The following is a 15,359-nucleotide window of genomic DNA, read 5'->3' as shown; positions in this document are numbered from 1 at the left end:
TAACAAAAATATCAAATTTTATTTTCATCTTTAATATTAATCATTCCATTTCATTGTGTTCCGTGGATTTGCATGAGATATACATAATATTTTCGTGTAATTACATAACATTACATTAATTTAATGTTACCCGATCTAAGTAAACAATGTACTTGGAGCAATACACATTAATTATTGTGATAACGCTTGATTTCGAAGAAATTTTTTTTATTGCCCTCGTAGGTAAACAAGCACACGGCTCACCTGATGGTGAGTGGCTAATGGTCAAGGACAGAGTCAAGCCACTTCCTACTGTCAAACCATTAAGATACGTACAGTTTCGGAATGTATTTTTTTTTGTGTTCAATCAAAATTATTACGTTGAATCGCCATACCAAATGCCGTTAATAGATTTGCAAACATTGCATTGCTTACCTAACAATACGCATTTCAAATAAACTTCTTTGAAACAGCCAAAAAAAAGTGAATATATTCTGAGAAATTTACCAGGAAAATGTCTACAAATGACTAATGTAGTATTTTGTTCGTCATTAACCGAAGTGTCACTTAAATTCAATTTTTTAATAAAAAATTTATTGCTTATATGAGTGGACGAGCTCACAGCCCATCTGGTGTTAAGTGGTTACTGGAGCCCATAGACATCTACAACGTAAATGCGCCACTCAACTTGAGATATAAGTTCTAAGGTCCCAGTATAGTTACAACGGCCCCACCTTTCAAACCGAAACGCATTACTGCTTCACGGCAGAAATAGACGGGGTAGTGACCCGTGCGGACTCACAAGTCCTACCACCAGTAAAAAGCTTTAGTCTAAGTTTAAGTCTAAGTGCTAAGCTAATTAAATTTCCGCGATATTGTTGGTTAAGCGATATTATACGAGAACAGCTTGGTTCCATCATTTGGAGCAGTCTTCGAGTTTGACGCATTTCTTCGTTTTCGTGTCCCTGACTGTACCAGGGTCGCAGTAGCACGCGGAGAAGTCGCAAACGGAGTGTGTCTCTTGAACTGGAACTGGCACGTCACATGTGGCCTCAGGCATAAAGGGACCACAGTCGTTCGTGTAGACGTGGGTGCCTACTTCGCAGTGCCTTGTGCCTAGAAGAACACAATATGTCCTGGAAATATTGCCGGAAAGAGATTCGACGATTTAGAAGTCGTAATACCCTAAAGAATAAGACGTCCGGTGCATACGTGTTGAACGATGCACCGGTGTTCGAATCCCGCAGGCGTGTACCAATTTTTCTAATGAAATATGTACTCAACAAATGTTCACGATTGACTTCCGCAGTCAAGGAGTAACATCGTGTAATCAAAATGAAAACCCGAAAAATTATAATTTGCGTATTACTGCTGATAGGATCTCTTGTGTGTTCGCGCGGGTAGGTACCACCACCCTGCCTATTTCTACCGTGAAGCAGTAATCCGTTTCGGTTTGAAGAGTGTGGCAGCCGTTGTAACTATACTTGAGACCTTAGAACTTATATCTCAAGGTGGGTGGCGCATTTACGTTGTAGAAGTCTATGGGCTCCAGTAACCACTTAACACCAGGTGGGCTGTGAGCTCGTCCACCCAACTAAGCAATAAAAAAAAACATATAATAACGCTCACTAAGCACCGTGGAGAGTGCAATAGAAATAAAATAAAAAAATAAAAGCTGCTGGTAACATGCAAGGTTTTCGGAAGAATGTCCAGAGGCAGAAGTTCAATGGGCTGGTCGGACCAGATACCCTCAATACCTCAGTGCACGAGAAACCAACCACGCAGCCGAGGATAGACTGAACAGCTTGCCTGGTCTGCACCTGTCCTGATAGTTGACGAGAAAATTACTCGGTAGTCATGATAAATAATGTCATTAAATGAGCACATTGATTTTAGGTAAAAATTATACACTATCAGGCACATGGTTTTCAAAGTCTGAACCACTATCGGTTGTTCTAACGCCTGGTATTTGTATTATGAAGGAAAATAACAAGAATATCCTTTATTAGAAGTTTTTCTTTGTAGTAAGTTGAGAGCCGCTGACCTTGATTGATTCGTGGATATAACGATGACTGCTTTCTCGGCATCAAAATTCACGTTTACGATTCGGTAGTGTGCGGACGTGCATTCCGATCCGTTGGTCGCTTGCGATCTGCGTCTCGGAGTCCATATTTGTGCGCTGCAGTGTTGTAACCGCGAACTCACCCCTATACCAACTGTCTTTTTCAAGGCAAAACCAATCGCTACGATCAGGCTTCCTGTGGCACTATCACAGGCTAGCGATTTCCTAACCCTTCCCAAAACAACAGTCTTTTTCAAGACTAGACCCCCGCTCGTGGTTCCGCCCGCTATAGCATTATACAGCTCGAGCGGGTTCCTTCCTTTTCCCCGCCGATTGCCGTTTTCGCGGCATAGGCATTCCCCCCCCTGCTCCTTGCTGTCCTGCAGCACAGGGGGGTTTAAAATCCTATCCAGGGCCTCTCCTTTCGGCGAGTTCAACAAAAGTCCCGGGGCCGTCTGACAATTAGGGCCGAATACCTCCAATATAGGGTCGCCCGTGGCAATCCCTCCCCCCCCGCGTCCCTCGCCGCGTTTTTCAACCGTGCCTCGGAGGCACGCGCCGCGCCCCCCGCCGCCGTAACAAATTCGAGCGCACGTTCCCATGGAGCGACTCGTGTAGCGCCTAACGCTACCCCCCACCCTCGCGCCTGCGTCTATTGCGTCGATTACGTCATCACGCGCCTCGTCCGTCGCGACCTCGATTGTCTCAAGTCCAGGCTCCGATACCGAATCGGAGATGGATTTCGAATCCGCGTCCAGCCCTCAGCCCGGAACCTCGGATGGTTTCCAAAGGGTTACCCGCGGAAAAAAGCGAACCCGCGTCGTGGAGTCCCGGAGCTCCACGACTAAACAAACAAAATCCGCGACCGCTTCCCGCTCGCAAGTAGTCGTGACACCGGAGTCGGACTCCGCTCGCCGCGTAACTCCACCGCCGCGTCCCAAACCCGCCGCGCCCGCTCCTAAAATAGCTGGCCCGCCCCCGCTGATTCTCCAGGAAAAAACCGCGTTTAAACGCGTTTCCCAGGCCCTTCAGGCAAATAAAATTAACTACACCCATATACCATACACCCATACGGCCTCGAAGGTCAAATATCTAGGCGTCACCTTTGACAGAGGGATGACATTCCGTCCCCATATAGAAACGGTACGCGACCGCGCCGCGTTTATACTAGGACGACTCTATCCAATGCTTTGTAGTCGAAGCAAACTGTCCCTCCGCAATAAGGTAACTCTCTACAAAACTTGTATACGCCCCGTCATGACGTATGCAAGCGTAGTGTTCGCTCACGCAGCCCGCACCCACTTGAAATCCCTTCAGGTTATTCAATCACGATTCTGCAGGATAGCCGTCGGAGCGCCATGGTTCCTTAGGAATGTGGATCTCCACGATGACCTGGAGCTAGACTCATTTAGTAAGTATCTACAGCCGGCATCGCTGCGCCATTTTGAGAAGGCGGCACGACGTGAGAACCCTCTCATCGTAGCCGCTGGAAATTACATACCCGACCCAGTAGACCGAATGGTAAACCGTCGACGTCGCCCAAAGCACGTCATTACGGATCCTCCTGATCCATTAACGGTGCTTTTAGGCACCACAAGCACCGGTCATCGTCCTCGTCGAACCCGTCGCTTGCGACGAAGGGCTCGACGAGCGAACTAACCCATAGGCACAGCCCACTGAGTTTCTCGCCGGATCTTCTCAGTGGGTCGCGTTTCCGATCCGGTGGTAGATTCTGCGAAGCACTACTCTTGCTAGGGTCAGTGTTAGCAACTCTCCGGTTGAGCCCCGCGAGCTCACCTACAAACGTTAGGGCGAAGCTGGAATAGCCTCTCAAGGCTATCAGCATAGGTAGGAAAAAAAAAAAAAAAACGGCGTCAAACGAAATGGAGTTTAGCGCTTGGAGTCTGGCAATTTGATAATTAAGTGTTTACACGAGAACCGATTCGGTAATGATATTTTCCGATCACACGAGTATTGGGTTTCAATTTCTTTATATGTAAAGAAATTGAAACCCAAGTGATTTGATTCAAGCTCCATAATCGTCAATAATTATAACTAGAAATAAATAACGCACGGTCATCCGGCCCAAATTAGCCGTCCCTGTGTTATGTGTACCAGAGACTGACATGCTTTTTTTTATTGCATAGATCGGTGGACGGTCTCACAGCCCACCTGGTGCTAAGTGGTTACTAGAGCCCATAGACATCTACAACGCAAATGCGTCACTCACCTTGAGATATAAGTTCTAAGGTCTCAAGTATAGTTACAACGGCTGCCCCACCCTTCAAACCGAAAAGCATTACTGCTTCACGATAGAAATAGGCAGGGTGATGGTACCTACCCGTGCACCCTCACAAGAGGTCCTACCACCAATAAAATACATACACTTCTAACGTTTCAATATATACATATATAGATAATAAACACCCAGTCCAAGGGCAAACAAACCTGTTCATCACACGAATGTTTGACCAATGTGGCATTGCAAACCGCGACCTTCGTCACAAAAGTGAGGACTGCTAACTATGGCACCATCTAGTCAGTCGATAAATTTAATTTTTGCTTCTCCATTCAATAAGTAACTCACAATTTCCGAAGATGAACATGCAGCCACGATGATACGCGGGCAGGGCTGTCGGGACATCTCCGATGGTGCTGGGGGCGGCAAAAGCTACCGCGATTAAAGCACACAACATTACCAAGCAACGCATTTTGATTTATTGCCGATTTCACCTCGAATGTTTGACGCGATCCGACCGACTCTCTTAAATAGATCTTACGTACCTCTGATAGGTTATTTTGTGCGACAGTACAGTCGCGTAGAGTTTGCCTTAAATGTTTTTCGAAATAATAACCAAAAAATATCGAATTTTTTTGATACATGATATAAACATTTATCGAGTAAACAATATTAGAGTAATGTTTTTGGCGGGATATCTTAATATGTTGCTCCTAATATGTTAGAGGAAGTCTGAAAGTGGCACCTGTGACAGAGAAGTTGAGAAGGGTGCGTTTGGGATGGTATGGACATGTGATGAGACGAAATGAAAATGAGGTTGGTAAGAGTGTTAACTGTGAATGTAGAAGGATATAGAAGAAGAGGTAGACCTAAGAAGAAACGGATGGGTTGCGTGAAAGACGATATGCGTAAGAAGGGAGTGAGCGAAGAAATGGTATATGATAGAGGAGTATGGAAAGAGAAAACATGTTGCGCCGACCCCAAATGACTAAGAAAAGGGCAAGAGAATGATGAATGATGATGTTTTTGTCGAGATCTTATTACCCCCGAGCATCCACTCGCAGTGTATTTGTTCGCGATCTGTGTACTGGTTAATATAATTGTTGTAGCAATAATAATTGTACTTAATTCGTCTTCACCGTTCCTTCACTGCTGAGGATCGCGACGACATGTGACTTTCCTCCATAGTGTTCCAACCGTTTTATTAACCAGATCTGACAATTGGGCTGGTGTTCTGCCCACGGCGCGCTTGTCTTCTATGCGACCCAAAATTATGAGCTTCTCTAATTCATGTCAGAGAAACCGAAGAAGCTCATAATAAAACGTTCTTGGCAGATTTTTAGTTCTGTGAAAATTAATTAATACACAATTATTTCTAGGCGGCCGAAGTACGGGTGCTACTTACTCATGTGTCTAGGATTTTACTGCGAAATGAACGGTTCACCTGGTGTTAAGCGGTTACTGGAGCCCATGGTCATCATAATGTAAATACAGACCTTCAGATATGAACTAACAAATAGAATTACTGCTTCGCTGAAACTGCCGGAGTGGTGGTACCTACCCGTGCTGATTTCGTGTTCCACCACCAGTACGTGGTCCTTTCTGTAGCTTCGTTTACGTGTCAAATAATAATATTATCAAACACTTGTGTTGCTAACGGTACTTTATACTCTATCATGTTTTATAAAATAATGTAAAATACACTCGATACATGGTTTTTCCTTAGCGGTAGTGTATGGTGTTTCACGTTTCCAATGCTGGGAACGTCACGATTTTTTTCGTTAGTTTTCAATGACTACGTTTTTGTTTATTTTAAGACCAGTCTATAAAATTTTCGCTAACCTATTTTTATTTTGAGTACACGTTAAAGAGGTTACTTACCTTTTTTTTTTAGTATAATTGTAGCTGATTTTTCAATCACATAATGAATATTTTTCTTCAGGATTTTCGTTCACGGTAAACATAGTCATGACGGATTGAATGATAAATTAGATAGTTTTCATTTTGCACTGTTTTTTCAATAATGTGTTCCAATTTGAAGTGTAGATATTGTCTCGAGGCAGTCTCGGAGTTCGATTCACAAATATAGAAGAAATACTTTTAAATGAATTGCGCATTATAAATATTTATTTTTTATTTTTATTGCATAGATGGATGGACGAGCTCACGACCCACCTGGTGTTAAGTGGTTACCGGAGCCCATAGACATCTACAACGTAAATGCGCCACCCAATATATCAAAGGGTTATTTGTTTACTTGGTTATAACGACATTCCGCTTAATACGCGACGTTTCTCTTTGTAATTAAAGGTGCATATAATTTGGTACAAGCGACCCGCCCTCGCTTCGCTTCGGAAACATTAAATTTTATTATTAATAGCAGAGTCCCGCGATGCTACCCGCGGTTATTTTCGTACCGTGGGTGACGCCGCGGGGCGAAGCTAGTCTAAAAAAAGTAGCCTAAGTTACTCTTTAGATTATCAGCTATATATCAGTGAAAGTCTCGTCAAAATCGGTCCAGCCGTTCCAGAGATTAGCCGGAACATACAGACAGACAGACAAAAATTTAAAAAAATGTTATTTTGGTGTATGTACCGTATATATATCCATATACAAGTAGTAAAAAACAATTATTTCAATGTTACAAACAGACACTCCAGTTTTATTTATATACATATATTGATAGATTAACATCAACAGTTCGACATTTTTAATCAAACTTCAATAAGGTTAACTCCATTCAAATAGCTGAAGAAGTTTATTTTTTCCAAGTTTTAAGTTTTAAATGGCTTTCCCGCAATCTTGCAAAAATGTAACTTAAACCAAATATCCTTTTACCCCTCGATATCATCATCATCTCAGCTGTCCACTGCTGCCTTTTCAGTTGATGTCCAGTGCGCCCGGTCCATTTCCACGTGCATCCAACGTTCCACGTTGAAGGAATAGCATCATGTAATAAAAATCAAACCCGCAAAATTATAATTTGCGTAATTACTGGTGGTAGGACCTCTTGTGAGTCCGCACGGGTAGGTACCACCACCCTGCCTATTTCTGCCGTGAAGCAGTAATGCGTTTCGGTTTGAAGGGCGGGGGCACCGTTGTGCTTTTACAACTGAGACCTTAGGACTCTTGTCTCAAATAGAGTGGTGGCGCGATTGTCACTAGGTCGACGCTTCTTCTGGTAGGTGGCCGTCTCACACTGCACTTACCAGTACGTGGTCTTCACTCAAGATTCTTTCTGTCCCATCTGCCCTCCGCTATGTTACCTGTTACCATATATATATGGCGACCCATATACATACATATATATATACATAACCATACAACAGTATAACTTGAAAATTATACTACCTATGGTAATTTTGTAGAAATTTTGTCGTGAACTAGTACTCGTATATATGTCGGAGACGGTCATTAGTTTGGTAGCTAAACAAAACGCAGCACGATTCCCGAGAGATGGCAGCACGATCGCGGTATCGTCGGAACTCTGCTAGCTTCATGCTACGACAGAGCGTAGCTGATGGAAGCGCGTAGATGCCATACGCAAATACGACTGTTTTTAAACATTATAATAATACTAGCGACCCGCTTCCTCGCTTCGCTTCGGAAACTGTAATTTATTATTGATTTCTCCAGTATTTAATGGATGTTATTATACATATAAACTTTCCTCTTCAATCACTCTATCTATTAAAAAAACCCGCATCAAAATCCGTTGGGTAGTTTTAAAGATTTAAGCATACATAGGGATATAGGGACAGAGAAAGCGACTTTGTTTTATACTTTGTAGTGATTGATTCACTCATTCGCCAGTCGGTTGGGAAGAGTTTTATTAAAGAAAAAAATAGCGTCTTTGTATTCAATTTAACTATTACTTGTAATTGTTATTTTGTACACAATAATAAATATAGAAATAGTAAAAAAAGGTTACTGGGTGTCAGTTCGTCGAGACGACTCGGATAGCTAACAATTAACCAGCCTATATCTTCGGCAAACGGTAATGCATCCGTTTGAAGAATGGTAGCCATTGTACGATTGGAATTTCGACTCTGGATTCGTTCATTCATTTCTCTGAGTGAGTGGTGACAAACAAGTTACCTTTCCGCCCTTAAGACTGGGTGGACCGTAAACTCGTCAGTTAATGAAATCAATAAAAATCGTACCGTATTAAACAATGCAAACGCACAGCAAACCGGTCTGTCATCAGTCATTAGCGACTCTGTGAATTTGTTTTATCTTTTAAAATGCCTTTATTATATAATATAATGATAATTATGTTTTGACAAACAATATGGTATATTTTATCTGTGACTCAGCGATGACAACACTAATCATGTTTATTATTGCTCGTATAATAAATAATATTAATTATTGATGTTGTTAATGATATTGCAAGGACGCTAATTTTCTCCTGAGACTTTAATGAGTGAGACAAGTAAAAGTGACAATTAAAGAGTCGTCGAGCGCTTAAGATAAGAGCTTTTTATCTCTGTTTCATAGTTACTAGATGATGACCGGTTTTTTTTTGATAACGCCATCTTGTTGTGTCTTTAAAGCGGTTAGTTGCCCTCAATTAAGAAAAATAGTATTATTATTCGCCAATAGATGTCGGGAGGAGTTGATTATTAAAAACACGAATAAAACAACATTGTCTGAAAATAAATCGTAGCTAGATCGATTTATCACCCCCGGAATCCCCTGTGTACTAAATTTTATGAAAATCGTTGGAGCCGTTTCCGAGACTCAGATTATATATATACAAGAATTGCTCGTTTAAAGGTATAATATAACAGTATCTTCATAAAGAAAACATGTTGAGTACCATACAAAACAAAAGCTCCGAATCGTTATTCAAATAATGGCTTTCGCTTAAGCTCCGTTATGTTAAAGTTGACACACCGGTACAGGAGTCGGTCGGGCCATAAAAACAGCGAATGAACGAGCGGCACCGAACCCCGTTTCAATGTTTGGAAATTGCATGTTTTTTTTTTTAATTTTTTTTTTAGGAATTATTTAAGCTCGTTGAAATAGCAAGATACCGTTTGTTTCACGGGTTATTTTGGTGAAATAGCTTTACTGGTGGTAGGACGTATTGTGAGTTCGCAAGGGTGGGGCAGCCGTTTTACGGTCAGAATTGTGACTTAGAATTTATGTCTAAAGGTGGCGACATTTATCTATGAACTCTAGTAACCACTTAGCATCAGGTGGATCTTAAGTTCCCATCCAAGTAATAAGAAATAAAATAAAAAAATTACAGTGATTGAGTTGTGAGTTTGATGATGAGAACTCAGTGCCTTGTAAGGACCTTCTTCCCTCTTACTTCCCCCTTGTTCTTTGACCGGCTCTGGAAGAAACAGGCTAAAGATAATTTGTGAAGAATTTTGATCTATTGTATGCACTTGACCATTTTCAGATTAATAAAAATGTCTTATCTTGTTACTGTTGTATTGTTATTATTCTTGAAGTATAAATGTTGGTAGGAATTGTTTAAGATAATCCCTTCATCTCTTTTTCAAAATCACACCGGCTGCCACCAGAGCAGAGTCTATAATAACTAGTCAGGTCATAAATTCTGTCACATGCTTAATGTAAAATAATTGAAACAAGTTTATTCATTATGTAACCATTCATATACCAAAATGAACTTAACAAAACATAGATTCTTATGACACTAAAGTTTATTCAAAATTACCTCCGTGATTTTGAATTCCTTCAATCTGTGCGGCCAGTCGTCTATCGCAGCACGAACGAGGTCCATGTCAATATCGGCGGCTGCCTTAATCAAGGAAGTCTTGAGTGACTCCAAATTGGGATGAGGCTTTGAGCACGCCTTTTCCTCCAAGTGTTGCCATATCTTGTAATCTAACGTATTCAAATCTGGACTGGAGGAGGGCCAGTTTTCGTGCCGGATGAAGTCGATTTCACGCGCCGCCAGCCAGTCTTGTGTGCTCTTCGCTCTATGAGCTGGCGCCGAATATTGTTGGAATACCCAGTGCCTGTTATTGAACATGGTATGAAAAACAGGTTCCACAAGGTTCGTCAGGACTGTATTTTGATACACAACTGCATTCGTTTGTACACCTTTCTCACAAAAATGTACCTCTGTTAAGCCCCAATAAGAAACTGCCAACCATACCATGAGCGAGGATGGAAAATGACCTCGTTGGACACGCGGAACACGGTTGCTCGCTTCTTCACTACTGTGTGCGTACACCTTATCATTTTGTTTGTTGTAGCTCTCTTCTACGGTAAAAATTTTTTCATCCGAAAAAAGAATTTCCCGATATTTTTTCCCGCGTACCGCTTCAACAAAGCGGTGGCATCTCTTCAGTCTCAGGTCCATTAGACGAGCATTCAAACGATGTCCTGTTTTTCTTCGATATGCCCGAAGCCCTAAGTCTTCATTTAACACCCTTTTCACCGTGGTTCGGCTTAACCCCATCTGAAGGGCCAACAGTTTCTGCTTACGTTTGGGATTTCTTTGAATTCGCGCCTTCACAGCTTTTATCACTGCTGGAGTCCTAACAGACCGAGGGCGACCACTTCTTGGCCTGTCATCTACACTAGAGTCTTCATTGTATCGTTTGATAGTACGATAAACGAATCTTTTGGTTATATTCAAATTTTTCAGCATGTTAAAAATTTGAATTGGCGCGTAACCACCACGATGCAACGCAATAACTGCAACACGGTCTTATTTAAGCGTCCACTCCATATTTAAAAATGAGTAAAATTCTAAAAGTATACATTTTTATTTTCATGAACAATTCGAAATTCGAATTCAATAAATAAACTTTTTTGTGGCCAGCATTCTAAAAAAAAAGTTTTTACTGTGTGACAATACTTATGACCTGACTAGGTATTACATACTATCTAGAACCACTGCGTCCATTGACAGTTTTCAGGTATTTGTTTTACCACGTATCAACCGGCTTTGAAACAAACTCCTTTTTTATGAAGGAAGGCTCGGAGGCCTTTCTAGTTTCACCAGGACAGGTGGGCGAAAATGGGCTCAGCCAGAGGGAGTGGGATTTGCTAACAGCTGCCCTAGCGCCTCTAAAGGAGAGCTAACAACTCCAGAGCAACTCATCTCCACGGTGCTTAGTGAGCGTTATTATATGTTTTTTTTTATTGCTTAGTTGGGTGGACGAGCTCACAGCCCACCTAGTATTAAGTGGTTACTGTAGCCCATAGACATTTACAACGTAAATGCGCCACCCACCTTGAGATATAAGTTCTAAGATCTCAAGTATAGTTACAACGGCTGCCCCACCCTTCAAACCGAAACGCATTACTGCTTTACGGCTGAAATAGGCAGGGCGGTGGTACTCACTCGCGCGGACTCACAAGAGGTCCTACCACCAGTAAATACATAATAAAACACAGAAAATGTTGTAATTATAAAGAGATTATGTAAATTAATAAATATCGCCGCTCTTCTGGCCCGAAACTAGACTGAGCTAGATTTTTATTTAAGTAGCAAAACCTAAAAACATAATTAGAATTAATTTATTATTGCAAACATGGAATCGACCAAGCAAATATTAAAAGATAATTGGTGAAAGTTAAAATGTATTTCCGAATTGAATTCCTCCTTTCTCTCTTTATCTTTTTGATGTTACAGACCACCTGATTATAAGTGGTGGTAGGACCTCTTGTAAGTCCGCACGGGTAGGTACCACCACCCTGATGACTTCTGCCGTGAAGCAGTAATGCGTTTGAAGGGTGGGGCAGCCGTTGTAACTATACTGAGACCTCAGAACTTATATTTCAAGGTGGGTGGCGCATTTACGTTGAAGATGTCTATGGGCCCCAGTAACCTCTTAACAACCAAGTGGGCTGTGAGCTCGTCCACCCATCTAAGTAATGAAAAAAAAGTGGTTAAGGCCTGTAGATTCTATATCGCAGTCTTTAAACGTTAACAATTTTTTCCTTAAAGGAAGTTTATACCGAACCGATAACATGAGATAAAGATTAATAATAACTAATAGTCCCGCAGTAGTCGCAATTCGACTATAATTAATTGTTATCATAAGTTTAAACATTAATATGGTTCTGTTGTCAAACACTATTATAATTCCATAATATAATCACAGTATTCGCCAAAACTACACTATAGATCAATAATTTTAAAGACAAACAATATTAATCTATTTTCAATTCGACCACAGACTGTAAGCAATAGTAAAAGTTTCCCAATTGACAGTAAACAAAGAGTGAATTTTTATGTATGTGTTGTGTCAAATACATGGTAGTGTGAGTAATGTTTTCTTTATTGATTTAAAGTATCTTTTATGCATTATTTTAAAAAAAAATTAGCATTGTGTACTTCTTCTCTATATTCTCTACTAGCGACCCGCCCTCGCTTCGCTTCGGAAACATTAAAACACACATGAAACCAAAAAAATAAAATTAAATTAAATTAAAAAAAAGTAGCCTATGTTCATCAGGTACAATGTCGGCTTCTAATGGAAAAAGAATTTTTCAAATCGGTCCAGTAGTTTCGGAGCCTATTCGAAACAAACAAACAAACAAACAAATCTTTCCTCTTTATAATATTAGTATAGATAAGTGTGAGAAATTTCATACACCTTCGTCCGCGCAATATTCGTAAAAAGGGGTACAAAGTTTATGCTTCACGTATTAATATATAGATTAATAATGTGAATAAAATTATGTACGAGGATCGAATATTATTATTACTAAATTATCGATAAATTCAGAGCAAATAAAAGCAATCACTGCAGCGTTTGAATGTATTACATTTTAGTGTAGCAAAAAAACAAACAGTCGCTGAGTTCAAACTAACAGCGATAACCCATCACGGAATTAGTAAGAAAATTAAGCATATAGATACTGGCTCAGTATCCATACCGAGAACATTAACATACACACACACATAACACACTAACACACACACACACACGTACGTACTATATTCTTACAGACCACTCTTCCTGGTTAACTTTCTTCACCTGGTGACCTAGCACTGAATCACTGACTTTTGTAACACAGGTTTTCCTAGCATAAAATTCAGGGAATTTTGTTATTGTATACCTCATAAAAAAGCCGTGTATATTATTTATACTAGTGTTAAGAATTCTTCTACGTGTTTGCATTTTAAGAGGCTTGAATAAAATATTATTATTATTAAGCATATAGATACTGAGCCGGTATCTATATGCTTAATGTTCTCGGTAAAAATACATTTGATAAGCACCGAAGTACTCATAATGACAAAAATACTAATAACACAACATCAGTAAATAAAATCTTTTATTTAATTAATTTTTATATAAAGCATTTTTAGTTTTTTTTTTTTAGTTTTTTTCTTACACAGATTGAACTGATTGAGTGAACTCTATGTCATTGAGAAAAAAATCGAGCTCAGTTTTATTTAATTCAAGAATACTGTGTAAAATAATTTGTTGAAAATAAAGGTTTTAAATGTTGTTTTCTTAATATTGTACAGCAAACGCAATTGAATATTTTACTATTGTTTAACCACTTTTAGAATATTCCATATCATTATATAAATATATATACAATATAAAACACATTATTGCATTCAACACAAGTTTGAAGTCGTCGTGGCCTAAGGGATAAGACGTTCGGTGCATTCGTGTTGAGCGATGCACCGGTGTTCGAATACCAGGCGGGTACCAATTTTTCTAATGAAATACGTACTCAACAAATGTTCACGATTAACTTCCACGGTGAAGGAATAACATCGTGTAATAAAAATCAAGCCCGCAAAATTATAATTTGCGTAATTACTGGTGGTAGGATCTCTTGTGAGTCCGCGCGGGTAGGTACCACCACCCTGCCTATTTCTGCCGTGAAGCAGTAACGCGTTTCGGTTTGAAGGGCGGGGCAACCGTTGTAACTATACTTGAGACCTTAGAACTTATATCTCAAGGTGGGTGGCGCATTTACGTCGTAGATGTCTATGGGCTCCAGTAACCACTTAATCACTTATCAGCGAATAGATAGGGATAAAGAAACTCTTATGTTGGCGTTCACGTACATATAAATTATCGCCTGAATTGTTTGTTAATCGAGGCTTTTTTATTGCCCTTAAAGGCAGACGAGCATACGGCCCACCTGATGGTGAGTGGTTACCGTCGCCCATGGACTTTAGCAATGCCAGGGACAGAGCCAAGCTGCTGCCTACCGTTGAAGCTTATTGAATATACAACTAACGTCTTAGTTGTATATTCAATAAGCCTCCTCAATAAGACCTCAAGATGGGTGGTGGAATTCATTGTTATCATTTAATGTTACTAGAGTAACCACTTAAAATCAGGTGGACAGTGAACTGATTTACTCGTCCAATCAAATTTTTTCTGTAGGATTTTATTTCGGATACAAATTACAATACATATTGATTTTATTAAACCTAAAAATGATGTTTATCGATCGATGATGTTGCTATAGAAATAACTGATTCAAAGTGACAACTTTCTTTTTTCTGGGTGTTAACAGTTTCCGCTTTCGTTTCGTTATGTTTCCGGTGACTTATATGTCTTAGGACATGTCGAAATTCAACTGTACAATCTTTATCAAGAAATGACTAGATGATGACCGATCTTTGCTCGTTTTTTTTTTTGATAATACCATCTTGTTGTGTCTTTAAAGCGGTTAGTTTCCCTCAATTAAGAAAAATAGTATTATTATTCGCCAATAGATGTCGGCAAGAGTTGATTATTGAAAACACGAATAAAACAACATTTTCTGAAAATAAATCGTAGCTAGATCGATTTATCGCCCCCGAAATCCCCTGTATACTAAATTTTATGAAAATCGTTGGAGCCGTTTCCGAGATTCAGATTATATAATATATATATACAAGAATTGCTCGTTTAAAGGTATAAGATAATTTTAAATTGTGCATATTAAATTTTTATGTTCATTAGCATACTTGTGTGTAGTTCATTGTACAACTAAATAAGCTGAGAGTGCGTTCGGAAATATCTATGTTAAATTAAATATAATAATATATGATAAGAAATCACAATCGAACATCACACGAGATGTCACTGTCAATGTTGTGGCAAATGTCATTGTCATATTTCATGA

At 39.9% G+C, this 15,359-nt stretch overlaps 1 protein-coding gene across 1 annotated transcript; it reads right to left on the bottom strand.

Moving 5' to 3' along the window:
- LOC105841582 (uncharacterized) lies at positions 1-6,454 on the bottom strand. Its single transcript, XM_012690068.4, has 2 exons — positions 4,629-6,454; positions 1-1,095 (listed from the first exon to the last, which is right to left on the bottom strand). Exons 1-2 carry the CDS (start codon positions 4,750-4,752, stop codon positions 896-898), a joined length of 324 nt encoding a protein of 107 aa, XP_012545522.1. The 5' UTR covers positions 4,753-6,454; the 3' UTR covers positions 1-895.
- Between the last annotated feature and the right edge of the window lie 8,905 nt (positions 6,455-15,359).

Source organism: Bombyx mori, chromosome 7 (genome assembly GCF_030269925.1).
Source record: "Bombyx mori chromosome 7, ASM3026992v2".
In the NCBI taxonomy this organism is placed as follows: Eukaryota; Metazoa; Arthropoda; class Insecta; order Lepidoptera; family Bombycidae; genus Bombyx; species Bombyx mori.
The sequence above is the reverse complement of the archived record's forward strand: the minus strand, read 5'-3'. Positions and strand labels throughout refer to the sequence as shown.

Coding starts and splice junctions, on each gene's coding strand:
- LOC105841582 (XM_012690068.4), bottom strand. CDS start 4,752: ATGCGTTGCTTGGTAATGTTGTGTGCTTTAATCGCGGTAGCTTTTGCC. Junction 1,096..4,628: donor CATGTTCATCTTCGGAAATT/GTGAGTTACTTA, acceptor GTGTTCTTCTAG/GCACAAGGCACTGCGAAGTA.